Below are 24,707 nucleotides of genomic sequence, written 5' to 3'. Positions count from 1 at the left end.
CACTTTCCATGTCCCATGGCTGCTCCCACTTCTCTGCGTCTGTCAGCTCCTGCCCATCCGACTCGCAGTGATTCTGGCCTCCCATTCCTAGGTTGGGCAGGAGCAGCCTTGGGCCCCAGCTCAGGAAGGGCCACAGCCACCCTATACCTTCCGGGGCACACAGCCCTCCAGCTCCAGCAGCTCTGGCCAGCCGTCATATTTGTTTGTTTCTGGGTTGTTCTTTAAGAACTAGAGAGACAGAAGACAGAGAGAGACCGACTGTGTTAGGACCCGTGCCTGCGCTTGCCTTGTAAACCTAAATGGCTCCATTTCATCCTTACCACTTCCCCATGGGGGTGGGGGAGTGCAGGATATTTCTAGCTCATTTCACAAACAGGTAAACTGAGGCTGGTGGACAACTTGCCCAAGGTTTCAGAGTCTAGTCACTGCTTGTCATGCCCTGGAGGGTGGAGGGGGGTGGCGCCAGCACTGGGGAAGTGGTGCTTGAAGAGCTTCAGCCCCGCTAGGACATCTCAAACGACAATAATAATTATTATAATAATAACAACTAACCCCTAACACAAACTTAGAGAAAATCTGAAAATTAAACAAGGCAAATTCCCGAATTAAGTAAAATATATTTATATAATAGAATATATATTCATGCATTGTGAATAGATTTTCTTTCATTTTTCTGCCTTTAATATTCCCATTATCAGTAAATCAATACTGAATAAAAAATAATACTAACCAAAATTAAAATAATAACCACAAGAATAAAAAGCAGCATCCTAGCTGCAAACTATTATATACAGGATAAACAACAAGGTTTTACTCTATAGCACAGGGAACTATGTTCAGTATTTTGTAATAAACCATAATGGAAAAGCATATGAAAAAGGATTTATGTATATATGTATAACTTTGGTGAATCACTTTGATGTACAGTGGAAACTAACACAACATTGTAAATCAACTATTCTTCAATTAAAAAAAAAAAAGAAGCATTCTAGCCATTAATGAATGCCTGCTCTATGTCAGGCAGAAAGCACTTTACGCAGTTAATCCTCACGGTAGCCTAAGAAGTGCCCACTGTTATCATCCCAGCTCACAGATGGGAAAACTGAGGCACAGAGGACCAAAGTCACTGCCTGTGGCTACCCAGCTGGCAAGTGGTGGAACCACTGTGTAATGTTAATTAATATTAAAAAGAAATGTGTAAAGAGCATACAATCAGTTAAGATTATGTTTAAAATGAACCTACTTATGGCATAGAGAGTTTTACTCGTGCTCTGTGGGGGCCTAAATGGAAAGGAAATCCAAAAGAGAGAGGATATATGTACACATATAGCTGATTCACTTTGCTGTGCAGGGGAAAGTAACAACACTGTAAGGCGATTATACTCAATAAAAGCTCTTTTTAAAAAAAGAGACTGTGTTAAAAATGCTCATGCTTTTATCAAGCGTGGTAGAAGAGCTTTTGTATACACATATACAAATAGTATGTATGAGCTATATATCTTAGAAAACTTAATGAATTTTTGCCTGACTAAAAAATTTATGATATTTTGACTCTATTTGCTTGACTTAGTATAAATAGAATGCTAGATTCATAATTAAAAAAATAGATATGCTACAAGCAACAGAGATTTACTATATAGCTCAGGGAACTATGGTCAGTATCTTATAATAACCTATAATGGAAAATAATCTGAAAAATAATATATGTGCATATGTATAACTGAATCAGCTTGCTTGCAGTGTACCGGGAACACTATACTTCAACAAATAGATATATTACGAAATTAAAAAATAAAAAACATAAAATGCTCAGGCTAATTTGTGGAAGAAAGATGTAAATGGTAAAACTCTCCCAGTGGGATAACTATGGCTAACTAACCTAGGAACTATGGCCAACTAACCTTCCTTTAGGAAGAAAAACCAAACTGTAGGTGCGGCTTCTCTAAAACCCAGCTTTCCAAGCGTGAGAACAAAGGACAGGATGCTTTTAGTCAGTTTGGGGTCTTTGGTTCATATTTGGGTGTTGGGTTGCAGCCAGCTGATCATAGAAACCAGGGAAAAGGTGGTGCTGACTTTTCTCTACTTATGTGCTTCCCCTTTGCTGTATCTGGCCCAGTTTTGCTGGGTCTGGAAGCTGCGCTTTAAAGAGGAACAGTGCCTCGTCAAGCCTCTTCCTAGGGAGTCCTGCCTCGGCACCGCGCACAGGGGCACTCTGGAGCTCCTGCCCCTAGAGGGTGAAGCTACTTTAAACTGTTCCTTTTTTTAAAAAAAAAGCAATTTCTGACTACCTGAATACGTTCTCTTGGAAAGACACACATACAAACCAGACCAACACTTTCCAAACAAGGCAAGACTCCGTGCCGCCCACTTTGGCTCAGCCCTTTCCCCGCCCACCTCCCGGGAGCTCTGCACTTGGGTGCTCAACTCCGCCCCTTCTCTGCCTCCCGCAGCCCCGCCCCCTCCAGGCCTCCTTCAGACGCGTGCCCCTTCCGCAGTGCTGTCTCTACACAGCTAGAGAGGCCATTCTGAAAGTATCGGGACAGGAAGGCTTTGGGGAGGCTGCAGACCTGGATGAGACATGCGTCCCTATCACAGAGCAAGCCGGTTAAAACGTCTCCAAGGTTCTGGATCCCCGTCTGTGAGATGTGATGCATGATCACTGTCTGTATGGCTAAATAAGACCCTGCAGGTCACTTGCTCAGACGTGCCTGCACAGAGCAAGCACTTGCTGAATACATTCTTTCTTATTATCAGTCTGATCTGGTCACTCTCCCGCTTAAGCCTACCATGGCTCCCCATTGCCTTCAGGCCAGCGTTTGCATTCCTCAGTGGTCCCATATGCCTGACCCTTAGCTTCCTGTCTTGGGTCCTGGCAAAGCTGAATGTTCTCACCACCAGAAACTGGCCAGCTTCATGCTGGGGAGGCCTGGCCAGTTCTCCCAGGTTTTGGAATTGCTCTGAGCTGGGGATGCACAGATGACTGCATTGGAGGGGACAAGGCACAGCATTTCCTTGGGGCCCCCACCCCTCCACTGACTTCCCTTCCTCCGGTGAGTGCACCTCAAGACCCACTGCTGGGTGCCTCCAGGTGCCCTCTGCTTGGGCCGCCCCCTGGGTACTGGCTGTGGAGCTCAGATCATGGGTCCCTCCTGACACCTCCACATACTCATGTGGGGAGTCTCTTTGTGTCTCCTTCTTTGTGCAAGCTCACCCTCTCCACGGGGAACTTAGAAGGGAACCTGGGGCTCCCCTGGCCAGACCTGCTCCTTTACAGGTGGGGAGGAGGGTCTTGCAGCGGGGACCAGAAGCTAGGCATCCACTCTCGGCTCTGGACTCCCCCTTCCCCCGTCACATCACAGGAGCTTCATCTCCACATTCCTTTCCCTTTCCTCCACGCCTGAATTTCCTTTCATCTTTTCCCCCCTTTCCCTTCTCCTTTTTGGTACTTATCTACTTATCTATGTAGTTATACAGGACCCACCTCCTTGCACAATGGGCGAGGCTGCTTCCTACTGGAGAAGGAGCCAGTCGGGACACCCTGACCTCTGGGGTGAACAACAGCTGGGTGGCTCTCCTCACACTGACCTGTGTTTTCTTCCCGAGCCACCCCAGCCATTGTCTCTCCATCCCTGGCATCGTCCCCTGCACCCCTCATCCCCCCTTCACTGGGACAAGGAGGCTGCCAGGAACTCACCTGCTCAAAGGGGCTTTTACTCTGGAGGTTTTGGGCCCCTAAGAAGACCCAGCTGTCCCGGAAGCCCAGCTGCTTCGCGTGGGTGCTGCCCAAGTTGGAGAAGAGCTTCCTGATTTCATCGTTCATCCTGCAGGGCACCAGAGAGGATGGTGAAAAGGGATGGGAGAAGGGAAGCATCTCCTGGGCTCCCCTCCACCCCACCTCCAGTGTGGGTGGCAATGAGGAGCTCTGAGTGGGGAGCAGCCAGGACACCCCTCCAAAAGTCACCCCGCAAGGCTGGAGAGGAGTTAAAATGGTCCTGCTTTTGCTTACAAATATAATGCAGGTTCACTTGGAAATATGGAACTTCACAAAGTAAAAATGACTTACAGTCTCACCTGCCCTTGACATAATCATTGTAAAATTTCATTATCTCTCCTTCGTTTTTTTCCCTCATGCACTGTGGGATTATACCGACTCTTTTGTAACCTGATTTTTTTTAAAATTAATGCTAAAGAGTGAACATTCTTCCAGATCCTTAAATATTTTCTACATCATAATTTCTGATGCAGTATTTTCTCTTTTATGTCTATATAATAATACATTCTATGTTGCCATACATCATGATTTCTGTCACCAATTGGCTATTACCAGACAGAGAGGGTGGCCATTTTTTTTTTTTAACTAACGTATTTTAATTGGCTGTTTTTTCCCTGTTGTGACTACAACTGTCATGAATCCCCCAGAACATCTCTTTGTGTGCCTGTCTGGTTGGTTCCTTAGGAGAAGTTGCCAGAAGCTGGAGCCGCAGGATACTGGGAGAGGGCTTGCATAAAGTAAGTGTTCGATTCACTTCTCCCCCTTGTCTGTGCATCCCTGGCATCATCAGGGATGGTGCAGGTGGAGGTTCCCACTTACTTGGTCCCTGGGTCATCGTAAGAGGCCACCAGCACCAGCATGTCCCCGGAAATTTCTTTAAGGAATTTTGCCAGGAGGCTAGCATCTGGGGGAGAAACGAAAAACGAGGTGCTGGTCATTTAGGGGAAAGATGGCTGGCCATCCTCATCTTCTCCTTTGGCCCTAATGATCCTGGGGGGTCCGGGGGGCCGGACGATGAGCTCCATCTGCAGAGAGTGAGGGCACCCTCGTTCAGCTGGCCTGGGGCCTCTGGCTACTGAGTGTTTCCTGAGAGATTCTGAGCTGCAGCTGGGGCAAGAGCTTTGGGGGTCTACCTCCCACCCAGGGTCTGAGCACAGTCCTCTCGAGGGCCCTGGGCTCTTTTCACACTGCCAGCTGCCCCCTTCTACACTGTTTCAGATGCACCCAGCTTGTCTGTGCCGACTTAGAGGGTGTGCCCACTGGGAAACTCTGGTTACAGAGAGAACAACTCTTCAGCTTAGGTCAAGCAGCAAGTCTCTCTTTGCATCTCCAGTGCATGCCCGCACTTGCGAGATCTCTGGAATGAACAGAGAGCAGGTCTGCGCACAGGACCTGGGGAGGCATCAGCATGCAGCTTGCTTCAGTGACAGATAATTATTTTTTGTTGTGCTTATGTTTATGGTCACCTTCCCTACATAAAAAATGATAATGGCTTTCAACTTAGGGCAGTGATATAATTTCCTTTTAAGATCTATTTATTTAGGTTAAAAAAAAAAAAAAGAGAGACTCAGCTGATTTAAATGAACATACCGAGAGTGCAAATAGTACCCTGGGTACAACATCACTTATGCAGAAGGCTCCTGAATGGTAGGCAAAGCTGGGGCTACAGCTGTCAAACGAGGATGATTAATAGCCCTGCTCAGAGCATTGTTGTAGAGATCAAAGGTGATGATGCCTCTGGGCTTACAGTACGTGTGTTATAATAGAGTGGCAACTACTAGCAGGGTTGACTACATGATCTTTCGGGTCCAGTGCAAAATGAAAATGTTGACCTTTTGTGCAAAGATTATTAATCATTTCAAGACAGTGAAGGCGGAGCATCGAATCAAGTTTCTTCTAAGCAAGAGGCCCTGTGTGACCGCCCTGCTCACAGGCTGTGTGCCCAGGAAGCTGCCCTGATTCTTATTAATTCTGTGGGGCTCCCTTGAATTCAGAGGCAAAGTCAAGTCCCCCAAGCAAGCCCAGCCGCCAACTTGTCTGTAACATGGAGGCCTCCAGTCAATGACCACAGCGGCCCTTCGACTCTTGAGACAAAAGTGGGAGCTCTGAAAGAAACACTCATTTGTTTGAGCCGTCACCAGATATCAAAATCTGGCTCTTGTCTGGGAGGAAGAGCGGATGTTTGGAAGAACGAAGTGTGCCTTCTGATAACTATCTTCTCACTCTGAAAAGTCACCATCTCTCTCTTTTTTCTTTTGGTCTCCTGTGGGAAGGGGTGACTTGCTCTCAAAAGGCTTCTGTTTCTGGCTCCCCATCAGTTACGGTTCAGTTCAGTTCAGTCACTGAGTCATGTCCGACTCTTTGCGACCCCATGGACTGCAGCACGCCAGGCCTCCCTGTCCATCACCAGCTCCCGGGGTTCACCCAAACCCATGTCCATTGAGTCGGTGATGGCATCCAGCTATCTCATCCTCTGTTGTCCCCTTCTCCTCCTGCCCTCAATCCCTCCCAGCATCAGAGTCTTTTCCAATGAGTCAGCTCTTCGCATGAGGTGGCTAAAGTATTGGAGTTTCAGCTTCAGCATCAGTCCTTCCAATAAAGACCCAGGACTGACCTCCTTTAGGATGGACTGGTTGGATCTCCTTGCAGTCCAAGGGACTCTCAAGAGTCTTCTCCAACACCACAGTTCAAGAGCATCAATTCTTTGGTGCTCAGCTTTCTTCACAGTCCAACTCTCACATCCATACATGACTTATGGTTACATCCATGTTTATAATAAGGCACTACAAAAGTTGGTTTATCCTTTTATTTTTTTCCCTCTCCATTTTGACAGATGACTGTCTTGCTTCTGAATGACAGTGATGGAATGAGGGGGGTGGAGGAAGGTGAAGCCCCTCTGGGCCCCTCCCCCTGATTACTGCAGAGTATCATTTAATTCTCACATCCATCTCATGAAGTAGACTCTATGGCGACCCCTATTTTATAGATAACAAAACTGACGTTCAAGAGATGTCACCCGCCTCGGGTCTCACAGACTGAAATCTCTGAATCCAGACGCTGGACCTTTTCCATAACCTGGCCCCGGCCACCCTGACTATCTGCAAGATCCTGGACGGAGAACAAAGGAAGGCCCCTGCCCTCAGTCTGCGGTCTGCCCCTCTCCTCTCACCCGCCCCCCACTCCATCCTGCTCCGGGAGGGGCCCTGCACGCTTGCACTTGGACAACCCGCCCGGCCTGCCCACGCTCTATCACTGCCACTCTCCCCGCCAGCAGCAGTCACCGCCGGGCCGCCCTCAGTCTTATGGGCATGTCTGCAGTGTGGGGGCACGCCTGGAGCAGGAGTGAATGGGCCCTGATGCGGGTTCCAGGGGGCACACCCTCTGGCCCTGCAGACCCTATCTGTGAGGTGGGACTTGGCTGGAAGAGGGCCATGGTGGGGAGCCCTGAGCCTATGGCATGGGTCCCCACTTCTGTCCCTAAGGATGCTGCCACTGGTCGCCTATCCAAACACCGTCTGCCATCACTTCTGGGCGTCAGAGTTCCATTTCCCACATTTCAGCCCCTGTTCTGTGTGCAAAGCCAAGAGGGCTTCCTGCTCTCTCCTGCTTGGTGGTGTCTCCCCACTTGGGCTCATGGACTTAGGTGGGTGCAGTGAGGCAGGTTCTCCCTGGAGATGGAGGTAGAGATGGGAGACTGAGGATAGAAGAAATCAGCTGGCTGAGAGCAGCAGGGCCCTGCGCTCTGTGAGAAGCTTCTGGGCTGGGCGATCTAATGCTCAGCACGTTGATGCCCGAGCCAAGCTGGCCCTATGATTGCAGGGACAGGGAGGGACACTGAGTCAAGCTCAGTGCCGACAGGAGGCCGAGCTCAGTTCACCTGTCCTGGCAGAAGCCAGTCCTCGCAGGGCCCAGGCCTCTGTTGTCTGTAAGGAGCCACCCTGCGTGCCCGCGCCCTGGCCTCCCACTGCCAGCACCAGCGTTTCTTGGCCTGAAGGTCTTCTCTGGCCTCCAGATCCTCCCTTGTGCCCTGAGGCAGGCCAGAAGCCTGAGAAGAGCCAAGGACCAGGGGTAGGAGCACGCCAGCTCTCTCACCCCTCGGAGCGTCTCTGAGGCACCAGCTCCCACAGTGGTCCCTGGCTGGATAACGCCCTGTACTGGCTGCACTTCCGTTCCCCGGCTCACTCCTCCACTCCCTACTGCCGGTCCCTGAGAGTACCTCCTCACATCCTGGTCTTAGGGTCTGCATCCAGGAGAGCCCAGTGAGACAGTAGCAAGGGGTTTCAAAGGCAGTGGGATGGCCCTCCACCCCCCTGCCCCTTCTGCCACTGTCTGGTTGTATCTCTGAAAATAGGAGCCAAGTTCCCTGGCACACGAGTGGCCTCCATGCCACAGGCAGCAGCTCAGCCCACCCTCAACTTCGGGGCCAACAGAGGGGCCTACCTCCAGAGTACATGTCGAAAGATTTCTGCGTCAGCACCGCTCCCTTGTTTCCTAAGGGATAAGAGAGCAGAATTATTATTTGCTGTAACATGTCATTCTGCCTGTCATTGTGTGGAAAATGGCTACTTTTCGCGGGGGGATTCTTCACCAGCTGAGCCACAGGGAAGCCCAAGAATACTGGAGTGGGTAGCCTATCCCTTCTCCAGCAGATCTTCCTGACCCAGGAATTGAACCAGGGTCTCCTGCACTGCAGGCGGATTCTTTACCAACTGAGCGATCAGGGAAGCCCTAGGGCTAAATTAGGTGCCCTGTAACCACTGGGCTGATCTGAGAGGTACAAGTACACAGTGGTGACGATCTCTGCAACTGAACTGAATCCAACCAATCTAGATTGATGTTCTGCCTTGCCACTTCCTAATGCAGGAATTAGCATTTGACCTGAATTTTTGCATTGGTACTATGGTATGTGGGAACTAAATGAGATGTATTTAAATTATGAGCATGCAATATAAATCTTACCTGCAAAATTGTAGCTAAGAAAATACAGTCATCGTTATTATTCTCACCTAAACTAGGAAGCCTGCAGTGTGAATCCTCCGACTCTTGAAGGCAAAGGGATTTGCAGTGGGCTGACGTGTACTCAGTGTCCTGAGTGCAGTGACCCAGATTGCGTTTGTGGGCTTTGCAAACGGTCCAGATTCTACAGGAAATCAGGTGTTCCGGAGGAACATGCAATTCTTACCTTTGGCCACTAGATGGGGGTGTTGCAGAGGGGATGGCAGCTCTATCCTCGCTGTCACTGCCCTCTCCCTCTAATTCTGTTTGCGGATTTGATACGAGGGTGGCGACAGGGGCCTGGATAGTGGCAGCTCTTCTGCCGGGTAGGGGCAGGCTCTCACTGTAGCTCCTCCTGAATTCTTGGAGCCACTAGTGTCCCAGTCCCTCCTGGCACTTCACCTGGGGCTCTTGGAAGGGAGTCTGTGAAATTGCTTTTGTGATCCCATGCATTTATTAATTTTTCCGGACCTAGGGGAAGGAGGTGTAGTTTGGGTAGTTTCTCAAAGGAATCCCTGCTGTCTAAAAGGTTGAGAACCACTATCTTTAGCAATCCTTTTGTTCTGGCTCGAGGAGACCCCAGAGGCCCTGAGAATGTTGTGTCAGATTTTCCACAGCTGGCCGGCAGGGGGCGCTGCACACGTGCTTGGAGACATCTCTAGTCCAGGGGGCAGTTTTGCTGAGTGATTAAGACCTGGAGTCAGCCAGATCTGGGTTCAAATCTAGCTGATTCTGTTGGCTGTGTATCCTGTGTCTCTCTGAGCTCGTTTCTTACCTGCAGAATGGGGATGCTGAGCATGGCATTCCCTGTTAGCATTGAGAAGAAGGTCAGTGACATAGCTGGAACACATTACACAGTACGTGCTCCCTAAATGATAGCCCTTAGTGGAGAAGGAAATGGCAGCCCACTCCAGTATTCTTGCCTAGAGAATCCCATGGACAGAGGGGCCTGGCAGGCTACAGTCTATGGTGCTGCAAGAGTCAGACATGACCAAGCAACTAAGTGCGCACAGTATTATCAGTGGTTATTTTCATCTTTGGGCTTTGTGAGGGGTGGGGAGGGAGGCCCATCCCTCCCGAAACATGTCCCTGTTTCAGGCTTGGCCTGTAGCCGGCCGCCTGCTCACCACCTACTGGAGATGCAGGGTTAGTGAGACTGTTGGCCTCCCTGTGTCTCCCTGCTTCCAGCCTCCCTATTCCAAGCTGGAAGCAGGTTTCTGGGTGCAGGACTGGGCCCTCAGGACCTACTCAAAGCCTTTTCGAGACTCCCTAGTTCCCTCTGCTTCAGGTCCACACTTTTTGGTAGGACACTTAGCCCCTCATTCTCTGGCCCTGCCTCACCTGTCACCAGCCTGCTTCCGTGTTACAGCCAGACAGAGCCTGTGTGGACCCCCACGCCCCTCTCCTCCCTTCCGTGTACCCTGCACAGTGATGTCACTGCCTGGAAGGTGCCTCCCTCTTTTCTCCTGGTCACTCCCTACTTCCCATCAGGCCTCAGCTGACCATCACCTCCCTCTGGAAGCCTTCCCTGACTACCTCCGCTGCCAGCTCTATGTCCCATTCCCAGGGCTGTGTTTCCTTGTCTTCCACACGTGCTCACCACCTTCTGATAGTCTGTGAACCTCGTGGACGCCTACACATCAAGCCAAGTTCTGTCCTGGTTCACAGCTGACTTCCAGAACCCCATGCATGCAGGGCTTGGCCTGCAGTAGCTGCCATCACCCTGCTGATGAATGAGTGGAGGTGTGCACTCAGCTTGTGGCCTCACATTGTCCCCTGTGGTTTCACGTGTGTTGATTTAAGCTGGGATGGCCTTTAGGATGGGGTCATGTTTCACAGGAGCAGTGTGTCTTCCTGAAAAGCATATCCTTCCTGACAGAAGCAGAGGAGATTAAGAAGAGGTGCCAAGAATATGCAGAAGAACTATACAAAAAAGATCTTTATGACCTGGACAATCATGATGGTGTGATCACTCACCTAGAGCCAGACATCCTGGAATGTGAAGTCAAGTGGGCCTTAGGAAGCATCATTATGAACAAAGCTAGAGGAGGTGATGGAATTCCAGGTGAGCTATTTCAAATCCTGAAAGATGATGCTGTTGAAAGTGCTGCACTCAATATGCCAGCAAATTTGGAAGACTCAGCAGTGGCCACAGGACTGGAAAAGGTCAGTTTCCATTCCAATCCCAAAGAAAGGAAATGCCAAAGAATGCTCAAACTACTGCACAATTGCACTCATCTCACACGATAGTAAAGTAATGTTCAAAATTCTCCAAACCAGGCTTCAGCAATACGTGAACCGTGAACTTCCTGATGTGCAAGCCAGTTTTAGAAAAGGCAGAGGAACAAGAGATCAAATTTCCAACATCCGCTGCATCATGGAAAAAACAAGAGAGTTCCAGAAAAACATCTATTTCTGCTTTATTGACTTTTCCAAAGGTTTTGACTGTGTGGATCACAAGAAACTGTGGAAAATTCTTCAAGAGATGGGAATACCAGACCACCTGACTTGCCTCTTGAGAAACCTATATGCAGGTCAGGAAGCAACAGTTAGAACTGGACATGGAACAACAGACTGGTTCCAAACAGGAAAAGGAGTCTGTCAAGGCTGTATATTGTCACCCTGCTTATTTAACTTCTGTGCAGAGTACATCATTAGAAACGGTGGGCTGGAAGAAGCACAAGCTGGGATCAAGATTGCCGGGAGAAATATCAATGACCTCAGATATGCAAGATGACACCACCCTTATGGCAGAAAGTGAAGAGGAACTAAAAAACCTCTTGATGAAAGTGAAAGAGGAGAGTGAAAAAGTTGGCTTAAATCTCACCATTCAGAAAATGAAGATCATGGCATCTGGTCCCATCACTTCATGGGAAATAGATGGGGAAACAGTGGAAATAGTGTCAGACTTTATTTTTTGGGCTCCAAAATCACTGCAGATGGTGATTGCAGCCATGAAATTAAAAGACGCTTACTCCTTGGAAGAAAAGTTATGACCAACCTAGATAGCATATTCAAAAGCAGAGACATTATTTTGCCAATAAAGGTCCGTCTAGTCAAGGCTATGGTTTTTCCTGTGATCACGTATGGATGTGAGAGTTGGACTGTGAAGAAAGTTGAGCGTTGAAGAATAGATGCTTTTAAACTGTGGTGTTGGAGAAGACTCTTGAGAGTTCCTTGGACTGCAAGGAGATCCAACCAGTCCATTCTGAAGGAGATCAGCCCTGGGATTTCTTTGGAAGGAATGATGCTGAGCTGAAACTCCAGTACTTTGGCCACCTCATGCAAAGAGTTGACTCATTGGAAAAGACTGATGCTTGGAGGGATTGGGGGCAGGAGGAGAAGGGGACAACAGAGGATGAGATGGCTGGATGGCATCACTGACTTGACGGACATGAGTCTGAGTGAACTCCGGGAGTGGGTGATGGACAGGGAGGCCTGGCATGCTGCGATTCATGGGGTCGCAAAGAGTCGGACACGACTGAGCGACTGAACTGACGGACTGACTGACACATGCTAGTAAAGTAATGCTCAAAATTCTCCAAGCCAGGCTTCAGTGATACGCGAACCTTGAACTTCCAGATGTTCAAGCTGGCTTTAGAAAAGGCAGAGGAATCAGAGATCAAATTGTGAACATCCGTTGGATCATTGAAAAAGTAAGAGAGTTCCAGAAAAACATCTATTTCTGCTTTATTGACAATGCCAAAGCCTTCGACTGTATGAATCACAACACACTGTGAAAAATTCTGAAAGAGATGGGAATACCAGACCACCTGACCTGCCTCCTGAGAAATCCAGTCAAGAAGCAACAGTTAGAACTGGACATGGAACAACAGACTGGTTCCAACTCGGGAAAGGAGTATGTCAAGGCTGTATATTGTCACCCTGCTTATTGAACTTCTATGCAGAGTACATCATGAGAAACGCTGGACTGGGTGAAGCACAAGGTGGAATCAAGATTGCTGGGAGAAATATCAATAACCTGAGATATGCAGATGACACCACCCTTATGGCAGAAAGTGAAGAATTGAAGAGCCTCTTGATGAAAGTGAAAGAGGAGAGTGAAAAAGTTGGCTTAAATCTCGACATTCAGAAAACTAAGATCAAGGCATCCAGTCCCATCACTTCATGGCAAATAGATGGGGAAACAGTGGAAACAGTGTCAGACTTTATTTCTTGGGCTCCAAAATCACTGCAGATGGTGACTGCAGCCATGAAATTAAAAGACACTTGCTCCTTGGAAGAGAAGTTATGACCAACCTAGACAGCATAATGAAAAGCAGACATTACTTTGCCAACAAAGATCTGTCTAGTCAAACCTATGGTTTTTCCAGTGGTCATGTATGGATGTGAGAGTTGGAGTATAAAGAAAGCTGAGCACCGAAGAATTGATGCTTTTGAACTGTGGTGTTGGAGAAGACTCTTGAGAGTCCCTTGGACTGCAAGGAGATCCAACCAGTCCATCCTCAAGGAAATCAGTCCTGAATATTCATTGGAAGGACCGATGTTGAGGCTAAAACTCCAGTTCTTTGGCCACTTGATCCAAAGAGTTGACTCATTTGAAAAGACCATGATGCTGGGAAAGACTGAAGGCAGGAGGAGAAGGGGACGACAGAGGATGAGATGATTGGATGGCATCACTGACTCAATGGACATGAGCTTGTGTAAACTCTGGGAATTGATGCTGGGCAGGGAGGCCTGGCGTGCTGCAGTCCTTGGGGTTGCAAAGAGTTGGACACGACTGAGCAACTGAACTGAACTGATTATCCTGAGACAGGTACACAGGCAGGGGCCTGGCTGTGCCTGTGGGGTAGACCTGGTCCTTTAGACCTGTTCCCACAGGCGCAGCCAGGCTTAGGAGAATGCTGGAGGCTGTCTGGGAATGGGTCAGCTACTCACCATCCACCAGGACGATGTTCAGGCCTCTGCCCACGTTGTTTTTCACAGGACTCATGATCCTAAAGGAAAAGAGAGAAACAAAAGGCAACCGTTGGTCCTGAGTGTGGAATGAGCACTGTGTGTTCCAGACTCTGGAACTCTGAGAGGGCCCACACGGTGCAGTGCAGAGGTGTCAGAGGATACACAGCATCATGTGGGCCATCTGCTTTCTCCTGGAAATGAGCAGTGGGCTGGATTCTCTCACAGCACATTTGGACCAGAACAGTCTGCTCGGGGAAGAGGGAGGGTCCCTGCTTGGGGCTGGGAGGTGCTGGAGAAGCAGCCAGCCCGTCTCCCCAGGGCAGGAGGAACGCAGAGTCCGGCCATGTCTGGGGTCCCCAAGGGGAGCCCAGCTGTGTTCCTGCAGCCCAGTATCCTGTCCTCTGGTGTCCTTGAAAACTGTCCTTTTCTGTCTCTAGCCAGGAGGCTCTCAGTACTGACCTCTCTCCCAGGCCTGGACAAGCGAGTATGCTGTGCCGCTGATCACAGTGATCAGGCCAGTGTGGTCACGTGACCTAGGCCAGCCAATGAGCCCCAGTCCCGGGACTTTCACAGGGTTACTTCACAAGGGGAAGCTCTTCCCAGTGGGGTGCTAGACAGGGCTGTTATGTCAATCCAGCTGGTAGCCACCCTCCTTCACCATATAAAGAAGTCCATTTTCAGTAGAGAAAGCCGAATCCAGTGGCAGAGGCATGCGGAGCTGAAGGTGCTGTGAGAGGGAGCCTTGAGACTGATTCGGCTGTTTCTGATGGCCACTGTCTCTGGGCTTTTGGGCACATGAATCAGCAAGTCTCCTTGTTCTGCCCAAGCAATTTGGAGCTAGGTTCAGATTCCAGATTCCTGTCTCTGGCTTCTTTTGTGGGGTGGACTTGCTGCCCTACCTAGAAAGCCTGGCACACAGTCTTTGTCCTGCACCTGGGCCCAAGCCCTGGCACCGCTGCCTCTGGGCTTTGACGTCTGGCCTTGATCTTGAACATGTGAGGCACACCCCTCACAGGAAGCCCAGCAGCTTGGCTGGCAGACAGACCTGCGTTCACATCTCGCTCTACCAATGGTTAGCTGAGTAACTCTGCGTCTTAGTTTCCCCATCTTTACAAAGGGGAGAATTATCGCCCACCTCTAGGAGTGCTGGGGTGCAAGGGAGATGCTGCTGCAAGTCACCTAGGAAGGCACTGGCAGATTCGCAAGCCATCAGGATTATTATTATGTCTGACTAACCCACCCAGAGTAAAAGGAAGTATGTGGAAGGTGTGCACTGGTCTCAGGGCTACCCTGAGGCCTCTGAACTTGCTGATAAATGAAGGCATGAAAGTAATGAAATGCCAGAAACTTACATTTGGTCCTCAAAGCACATGGTGGGGCCCACGACGTTGGCGGCCCCACTGACGATTTTAAACGCAAAGAAGTTGTCTGGGCATGATTTGCTGAGGCCACACTTGGTCTTCACCAACTGTGAAGCTGGGGAGGGAACGCAGCAGCTTTGGTGGTGGCAGGAGGCCCTGGAGGAGGAGGGGCGCTGGGGGCGGGTGTGGTGGGAGGGTAGGGGAGTGAGGGTGGAGGGCGGCTAAGGGCCTCTTCCCAGAGACGTCTTCCCTGACTACCTAAGTCTATGGACTTGCCCCTTTCTGGGCTCCCACAGAGTCTCCAACAACCCCATAAAGACACAGGATAACATGTGTCTGACCACCCAGAGTTCATTTCCGGGCTTCCCATCCCAGCCTCAGCCCGGACACAATGCCTGGCTGTCTCCACGCCCCTGGCAGCTGTGTGCAGAACAGTGAGTGGTGGGTTAGTGACCAGAGTCTCCAGAGTGATTAGGGGATTCTCCTGTGAACTTCCTCTTGAGCCACAGCAGCCTTTCGAGCTCTCAGAGGCCCCTGTGGACAAGTCCCTGGGGGCCCAGCATGGCAGTGGGCACATGTCCCACTAACCAGGGTTCCTTGAGCAAGTCCTCAACCTCCTTGCACATCCAGTCCCTCAGCTGGGAAACGGGCTAATCATGGTGCCTCCCCACTGGGTCGTGCGTGGGCTTAATGAGTGCAGGTTAGTGTTCAGAGCTTATTGGCTGTTCCTGTCACTCACTTTCCGTGCACCTACTATGTTTGGGACTCACAGGGACTAGGCAGGTGGTTCTGGGACCTCCTGCTGGGCTTTGGATGGTCTCTGGAGCCCACTGAGGACTCAACAGGTGAGACCTCTGGTTTCTGTGGCTGCTATGATGCCCTATATCCTCTCCAAGTGGCCCTCCCCAGGCAGACCCTGTGGAAGGCAGGAGAGGCAGACGGGCCCTCAAACAGCCGCCGAGGTGGCATGCGTGCTGTCAGCCTCGCAGTTTCCAACTTGTATTAACGCGTGTTTGTTTGTTTTTTTTTTTAACACCACCTACCAGTTTGGAAGTTGCCCTTAGGAGGACTGAGTAAACGGGGAGTTACAGCGCTTTCACCTGCAGAGGGACAGCTGTGGCCGGGCGGCCTCGCTCTCTTCCAGCCCCCAGGCCAGGCGTCCAGCTGAGCCATGTCAGGGGCGCTTGGAGCAGACCCGCAGGCTTCCTAAAGATGCGGCGCATGCCAGGGCCTTGCTGTGTGCTAGGCACTGTGGTGAGCACTTTTTCTTTACTGTCTTGTTAAATCTTCCCCATAACTCCCGTGGCTGGCACACAGTAGGCACTCAATAAGTCCTCACTGAATGATCACCTAGAGCATCTGGGTGAGTAGGATCTCCATGCCCTTGCCAGCCTAGAGGAGGGCTTCGTGGGAATCAGAAACAAGCACTCCTCTGCCAAGAGGGGGACACGGCCCCTAGTGCCAAGCTCAGCAAGGCCCTGGTGCCTCTGAGTAGGTGAAGGCGCCCTTTCCTAGGAGTGAATGCCACCCGCACCAGGGCTCCCCTGGTGGAGTGGGTGGCCCTGATGATCTGAGTGGAATGCCCACCCTAGGCTCTCACCCCTCCACCCTGAGTTCCCGCACATCCGCCTGATGGGTGTAACCAGAGCTCCAACCGGGACATCATCACCAGAGAGTGAGGGCCGGGAGTGGAGATGTCCCCGAGGAAGTGTCCAGAGAGAGGGCCTGGCATGTGAACCAGATGTCCCTGCCCAGCCCTCTGGACAGAACCCCCCCCAAAAGTGCTGGTGGAGGGTGAGGCTGGGAGGGGTCCTCTTCTCCTATGAGTCTTGGGGCCCCACCTCCGCCACCTGCCCCCCCACAGGAAGCCCAATTTACTTTAGAGTCCAGAGGGTCTCATCTTGCTGGATGGGCTGTTTCAGGCCTTGGGGACCATCCTGGAGTTGGCCCGGGGCCTGATCACCTGCGCTGAGTCTGACAAACCCGATGTCAACAGGCCAGCTTAGCAGGCTTTTCTCAAATTGATTTTCTGACCATCCAGGCTTCATGGTCAAGCTACTGGACGTGGGAGAGGAGGCCCAGGGGTCTCAGCCACTGAAGGGCAGGTGATTTGCTGTGTGGGTTTGGGTTCTGGGGGCTTCCTAAGCTGTTCCACCCCTCTGGGAAGCCCAGCGCTATTGCTCGGGGCATGCAGCTGACTGCTGGAGGGGTGTGGTCTGGGGGAACCTGGGCCAGTTTCAGGAATCTGCTGTGTGACTTGCCATAAATCTCTCCCTTTCACTTTGCCAACTATAAAATGAGGGGATTGGTTTAGATCAGGAATAGAGAGGGGGACCCAGAGCTGCTGCCTCTTGTTAAGGTGTGTTGAGAGGGTGGGCTCCAGACTACAAGGGGAGGTTGACTCCCACTCTGCCCCTGAGAGCTATGTTGCCTTGGCCAGGAGACTTCACCTCTCTGAGCCTCAGTTTCCTCATCTATAAAATGGGGGTATGTACAGCAGCTGCCTAGGGTTGTGGTGAGGATTGCAGAAGGTGCCCAGAAAGTTCGGAATACAGTGCTGGCACAGTGGACATTTAGTCCCTGTCATCATCACCATAAATGTCCCCTCCCCCATCTTCTCTGCACCTCTGGAGCTGGGTCATTGTGAAACGCTGTTCCGACACCCAGCATTCCTGGCCTCCCACTGTTCTCTCCATTCCCATACTCACGTACCTGACTCTGCAAGCAAGTTCTCTCCTGGAGTCCCAGCACTCCTGCCCCTAGGCCTTTATACAGCATGGTACCTCCTGTGCAAGGAAGAGCTAAAAAGCCACCTCCTCCTTGAGGCCTTCCCAGACCCCATCCCACTGGAAGTGGGTGGCCCTCCTGGAGCCCTGGGCACTTGCTCCACCTCTCTCAGCACACATGGTTCTTCTACCCAAAGAGACAATCAGCACCCCCTTCTGATTGCTGCTGGGGCCCTTGTGGTTCCCAGCATGGCCCTGAAGCAGGAGCCATAAGCCAATTCTGGGGTCACTGCAATGAGGATAATAAGCACAGCCTGTATCCTCGGTGCTCCCAGCCACGTAGGGTAATAAGCACAGCCTGTATCCTCGGTGCTCCCAGCCACGTAGGGGATGAGAGAGCAGAGGCAGGGTGGCTGCAGTCCATACTGCAGGCTGGGGGCACCAGGGAAGGGAGAGAGTTGAAGCCTGCCTAAGAGTCTGAATGGCTGAGAAGGGGCCACAGGGCTTGGGGGCTTCACAAGGCACCATCAGACCAAGAAGTAAAAGCTGGGCGGGCTCTGGGAAACCAGGTTTCTCTCAAAGCTTCAGGGCTGGGAGTAGACACCCTGGAACGCCTCACTCTAAGAGCATCAGGGCTGAGTTGACACTCACAGTTCTTGTGGGCTGAACCTGTTGGAGAGAAGACAATCTGGTGAGCAAGTGTTTTGAGCTCGCCCGCATAATGGAGGTGGGTCCTGGGTGGGGGTGGGGGGAAGAAGGGAAATCAGAGTGGTGCTGGCCTGGCCAAGCACAGTCCCCCTCCCGTGGCAAGGGGGTGAAATGAGCTGAAAGTCCCATTTTATCTGGGAGTCCTTCTGGACTTGCTGCTGCCACCTCTTCACACACACGCACGCGAACACACACACACACACACACACACACACACACGACTCTGTCAAGGCTGAAAAGAAGCAAGCCTCTGTGGTGAGGCCCACTGGACTTGGAGCCTGATGGTGTGTGACCAACTGCGTGGAGTTTCCTCCTCTGGGGCTGAGCCTCTGCGCCTGCACAGCGGCTGTGGGGAAGGTCCAGTGAGAGGAGCCCTGAGGGCCTGGCTGGGAGCCGGGAGCCCTGGCTTCCGGGAGGGGCAGGACTGTGCCGCTGCCACTGCTGAGCTGCCTGCGCGTCGCTTCCTGACTCCTGCAGCCCCGCCTGTCTGCATTGGGCTGCGCATCTCAGCTACACTGTGTGCAGGTTATTCTTGCACAGGGCACAGAGATTGACTCTGGGGCCTTTGTGGGAGACCCTAGAGCCAGCCACACCTGAAATCCGACACCTTGGGCTTCCCAATGACCCACGAAATGATATCCCACTTCGTTTAAACCACTTACAGTGGGGTTCATCATTCTCATCTGAAAGAACCCTGCCCAGTTTATCAGCCAAATCAGGAAATCTTTAATTGCCCAATTTCTGTGCCACAGACCCCTTTGGTGATCTGGGAAAGCCTATGAACTCCCCTACAAATATATTTATTCCCACTTTTTTTGAGACACTCAGTGCTTCTTACTCTACCAGGCAGCAAGTTATTGAATGTGTAAAATAAAATGGATTGGATTAAAAAGGAAACCAACCATACACCAAGGTAATAACAAAACCAGTAGGAAATGTGGTGCTACAGTAAGACATGTGCTTCCATATTAATGCATTAAGTCACTGTATGTGTTTTGCAAGACTCCAGTCATGTTAATATACTTCCATTTTTCTATATGCTATAATGAATTGTGTTTGTATCCCCCCTTCAAACCCTGAGCTGGGGCCACATTCTGGGGTGCTCCTCATTCCAGGGTCTTGGGGGCCTAACACCGAGCGGTTGCGTGTTGAACCTTGAGGAGATGTGTTGATTCGTCACACCCTGGGTGGCTCAGTTCTGAGAGGGAGACTACCTTGGGGGCTCCCTTCAAACACTCCCCTCCTACCCCAAGCTGGGGCTGTCTTCTCCATAGCTCACTCCTGCTCCGAGCTGCCTGCACTGATCTGCACTGATCTCCTCCAAGGCCAGAAGCACGGCCAAGTCAGTCTGTGGTCTGTGAAAGTGGTGCCCAGGGCCCACGGGCCTGGTGGCCACCACGTATCTGTATCTGTATGAACTGTTCTGAGCGGGTGTGGGGCGTGCCGGGCAAGGAGCAGATGGCGTAAGGGCCCGATGAGATTCCACCGTGGGGAGCTGGTGATAAAGGCAGGGTGCCTGTCCTCTCACTGCTGTGAAGGCGTGAGCTGGCTAGGGCCACTAGAGGTTACTACATTTGACTGTGTCAGTGGAGGTGGTTCTTGGTTTTTAAGGAGGACAAATCCTGAGGTATAAATTTCCCTCCCTTTCTCTCCTTCCTCTGAAAGGATTTAGATCTGGGAGACCTGGGTTCCCAGTCCTATTCTGATATCTAGAAGGGACATTTCAGGAAGTTTCTTAATCTCTCGGAGCTTCTCTTTTTCTCAGACCACACAGAAAATGACAACATGAGGTCATGCTTAAGTCCACGCCACAAATATACTGTGAATCATCCCATGGGGCATTCATGCAGGTCAAATGAGACCACACATGTAAAGCTGCTAGCAACCATCGCCCGTCCATCATTCATCCATCCATCCTTCCATCCATCCATGTTTCTTTCACTTATCAACTGTTTACTGAGCATCTGATCTGAGCTGTTAGAGAGAGAGATATACCCAAGACAAAATTCTGGCCTTCAGGAAGCTCACATTGCATGAGCTGGAGATAGGTAATGATGAAGTAACCAAATAAATAAACAACACAATGATGATCTGAAGGGGACAGGCTGACATGAAAGAATACAAGAGGAGGAGCAGGTGCAGGTCGAGCTGGGGTGGTCAGGAAGGTTTCTTTGAGGAGGAAACATTTGCGCAGAGGCCCGAGGCTGAGAGGACCCGCCACAGGGAGGTCTGAGCAAAGAGGAACAGCAAATGCGGGTGGAAGGCGCTCAGGGCCCAGGCAGTTTTCTCCCCCACTCTGTCCCTCCCTTCTTTTCTTCTTCCCTCTGTCCTTCCTTCTTGGGTCATATTGCCAAAATGGTCCTTGATGCAGGCGCATGTTCTGACCAGGGCCTTGGACCACTTCTCTGTTCTCCATGGGTTCTCAGCCCTCCTGACACTGGACTGGGGTGCAGTTTCCCCTTCCCTGACCCTGAATGTGTGGGGTCCCAAGGGCAGCCCTTTGCCACGTCTGGCCACCTCCTGGGTGACCCAGGGCTGGACTAGACCCTTGGCCCCTGGCCCCAGCTCTTGCCCCAGTAGTGAGCCCCACTCACCTATCCAGCGGGGCAGGCGAAGGGTTTTTATGTTGAAGTTGATATATTCGCGGATGAAGAGCCACGTGGTAACCATGGCAAAAATTAGGGCCAGGAAGCGAAGTAGACCTGCAGAGCAAGGAGATGCTGCTCTGAGATCACAGCGCTAGACCGCATGGCAAGGCCTCATGGCAAGACTACACGCGCGTCCTCCCAAATCCCCTCAGTGAGACCTCTTCCCAAGATCCCACGTTGGAGGGAGGGTCACAGGGATTAACATATTCATAGTCTATCTTTTTCCTGGATGCAAATTTGCTGGGGAATTTTGTGAGCACAGAACTCCACAGGGGTTAATCGGAAGAAAAAAAGAAAGCTAGGAGCCTTGGAAATGAACTTCACCGACTTCATATCTGAATGCACGGATGAGAGGAAGAGTTAATCCTGTGTGTCAATCATGGTTGAACCTTATTTTATCTGAACGTCATGTGAAAATGGAGCAACTGCCCCACGCTGTAGGTCCAGAGCCTGCCCACACCATGGACCAGTCCCCGGCCTGCATGGCAAGACCAGTGTGAATCCACGTGATGACCCAATGGGGGATCATGCTGCAAAGTTACCTCGTGACCCTCCCCAAGGTGGGGCTGCTGGGAGGGAGGCTTAGACACACACTTCCTGGGCCCCTCTTAGCCTTTTGGAGAGGGGTGAGGTCTCAGGCGGTGAGATCTGGGAATTAGCACCCTGAGGGGAGGCCTGAGGCAAGAGAGTAGGAGGCAGGTGAGCTGCGGCTCTGAGAGGCAGGAAGGCTCGGGGTGGCTACCCACTACCGTGTGACCTTGGGCAGGGGCTCAGCACCTCTGAGCTGAAGCCTCTCAGTCACAGAGTGGACAGAGTAACATGCCTGCTGCTGAGCCCATGGCTGGTGGGGAAGGATGCGGTAGTTGTCACGACTAGGCGGCCTCTAGGGTGGCTTGGGGGGGGGTGGGGTTGGTCCCTTGTGTTTTCCATCAACTCCCCCCAAAAGCCATCACAAACCACACATAGCGCTCTGCAGGAGCGCACACCCTCCTGCCAGACGTGGCCTCTCCGCCTCACAGCTAGGCTGCTCCCTGTCTTCTCTCCCACACACGTGAGCCGGGCCCCGGGAGCTCCCTGTCTGCTCCCTCTCCTCGTGACTCTGCCAGGCCTGCAGCAGGCCGCACCACACCGCCCACCTCAAGGACCCTGGAGGCCCCCCATTGTGCCTTGAGAGTCAACTCCAACCTTCAGGCAAGTTCCCTCTCTCCGTGCCTGACCTCCCTCTCTGTCTGCGGCCACAGCGCTCTGAAGGTGCCGGGTCTCGTCTGACCTCCGTCTACACCACCCTTGCTCCTCAGCCCTGAATTCAGCTGTGGCTTCATGCTGGTCTCAAGCTACTTGGGGCGAGGGAGAAGGCCCTCCGGATCCCATGGGGTGGGGCTCAGGTCTGTGGGGTCCCTCATCTTCTAGGGCCTCAGCTCGCATCATTTGGCCCTCCTTTTGCGTCGGGTGCTAGGCGAGCGGCATTGACACACGTTATCTCAGTCCCCTCTGTGTTGTAGGCTACCGGTTATCCCCGCTGTCAGATGAGGAAACTGCACCTCAGAGATCTGGTCACTGGCTAGTAAGTGACAGGAGGTGGGACCTGAACCTGGATAAGTAAGGTGCCTATAATACCCATGTTCTTCAGGGACCTACATTTGATATCCTTTAATAAACCATAATGGAAATGAATATGGATAATAATGTGTGTATATATGTATATAACTGAATCACTATGCTGTACTGCAGAAATTAACACAACATTGTAAATCAACTGTACTTTAACAGCGCTTCCCTGGTGGCTCAGATGGCAAAGAATCTGCCGGCAATACAGGAGACTGGGGTTCAATCCTTGGATTGGGAAGATCCCCTGGAGAAGGGAATAGCAACCCATTCCAGTATTCTTCCCTGGAAAATCCCAAGGACAGAGGAGCCTGGCAGGCTATAGTCCATGGGGTTGCAAAGAGGTAGACACAACTGGGTGACTAACACATACTTCAATAAAAATAAATAAAAGTTGTGCTCTGAACTTCCTCACTGGTGTTTGGAAATACAAACGAATGGTGTCAGTTTCCTGTTTGGTGCCTCAGTTCCCCTATCTCTCTCTACACAGAGGGTACAGTCTGAGGGTGGAAGCTTGGAGCAAAGGCCTCTCCTGGTGCCCAGCCCTGTGGTTTCAGGATTCTAGAATAGCCCTCTACAAATGTTTTGTCTGTAATTTCCAGCCAGGGTGAAGTGTTTCCCAGAGCGGGTGAGTCTCCATGTTCCCAGCCAAGTGGGCCAGTTTCTGCAACCCTTAGCCTCGAGGCAGAAAGTCCCCTCTTTACACTCTTCCAGGCCCTCCCTGGATTGGTTTTTCCCTGGAATTCTGGCCAGACCAGCTGAGAACAGATGAAGCCCAGTGGGCTGTGAGTCCAGGCTGGGCAGACACTGCTGACAGAAAAGCGATTCCCAAACCTGATTCAGACCGCAACCTTGAACCCTGGAGTCCTCAGAGCCTGGCCTTACCTGACAGTCTCATCCTGTCGAGGTGAAGAGTGACTGGGGGTCAGGGTCAGTCTGTGGAGAGAAGAAAATAAGATTGGAAACTGGTATCTAGGGTGTGAAAGCGAACAAGACTGAAGATGAGGGATAGGCTCCTAAAACCCAGCGCGTCGTAGTTCTTTTGGTTTGGTGCCGTCTGTTCCCTCTCTGCCTTTTCCTCCTCTTAGCTTTTGCCCCTGGAGTTTCATATTCAATTCAACATGCCGTTTTGGAATGCAGAGATTAGGACGCAGAGGAAGATGCAGTCTGCCAGCCATCATCCCTTGGAGGCTTGATTCATTCATGTATCTACCCATTCATTAGTCCATCCATCCATCCGTCCATTTATACGTCCATCCATCCTTTCAACCATCCATCCATCCATTTATACGTCCATCCATCCTTCCAACCATCCATCCATCCATTTATACGTCCATCCATCCTTCCAACCATCCATCCATCCATTTGTCTTTCTGTCCATTCATTTTTACATCCATCCATCATTCTGTCCCTCTAGCCAGCTGAGAGATATTGAGCTAGCCAGCTCCAGTGAAACCATTAGGAAGCAGAAGCTCAAGTGATCTTTGCTGATGGGCCAACATTATGAGTAACAGGGACTCACATAGCGCACAGGTGAGTTTGCTCCGGGTACCGTATGTACATCATCTTCTTTAATCCTCATACCCACCCCGCCTCCCTTCCTCCACCCCCGATGCCTCCACACTCCCGCTTCAGGAGTGAGTAAGCTAAGACTCTCCATTGTTAAGCCCAGGGCCGTTCAGTGTGCCAGAGTCAGGGGCAGGATCTGGACGCAGGTCTCAGCTGCCTCGTTCCCATGATGTCACCCAGTCAGTGCTGTCTCAGAGGAGAGATGAAACTGAAGTTTCCTCCCTTCCCGAGTCCTGGGCAGGGGCAGGGTCATCCTTGGTCCCACCTCGCCCCTCTGCTGCCCCAGCTACCGGTAGTTACCAGGGATTTGACAGTGCTGAGACCCCTCGGGAGGTGTCTGGAGACGAAGAAGAGGGGAGAGCAAGGCAGCTCGTAACTGTTCTGGGTCTCAGGCCCCCCAGCC

The 24,707-nt window shown here is 51.3% G+C and overlaps 1 protein-coding gene across 1 annotated transcript; it reads right to left on the bottom strand.

The window, feature by feature from the left end:
- Positions 1-116: 116 nt before the first annotated feature.
- FAM3D (FAM3 metabolism regulating signaling molecule D) lies at positions 117-23,633 on the bottom strand. Its single transcript, XM_068982747.1, has 9 exons — positions 23,621-23,633; positions 21,077-21,184; positions 15,901-15,918; positions 15,040-15,163; positions 13,667-13,725; positions 8,213-8,263; positions 4,592-4,676; positions 3,695-3,821; positions 117-228 (listed from the first exon to the last, which is right to left on the bottom strand). Exons 1-9 carry the CDS (start codon positions 23,631-23,633, stop codon positions 142-144), a joined length of 672 nt encoding a protein of 223 aa, XP_068838848.1. The 3' UTR covers positions 117-141.
- Positions 23,634-24,707: the final 1,074 nt, after the last annotated feature.

This window comes from Capricornis sumatraensis, chromosome 10 (assembly GCF_032405125.1).
Source record: "Capricornis sumatraensis isolate serow.1 chromosome 10, serow.2, whole genome shotgun sequence".
NCBI classification, from domain to species: domain Eukaryota; kingdom Metazoa; phylum Chordata; class Mammalia; order Artiodactyla; family Bovidae; genus Capricornis; species Capricornis sumatraensis.
The sequence above is the reverse complement of the archived record's forward strand: the minus strand, read 5'-3'. Positions and strand labels throughout refer to the sequence as shown.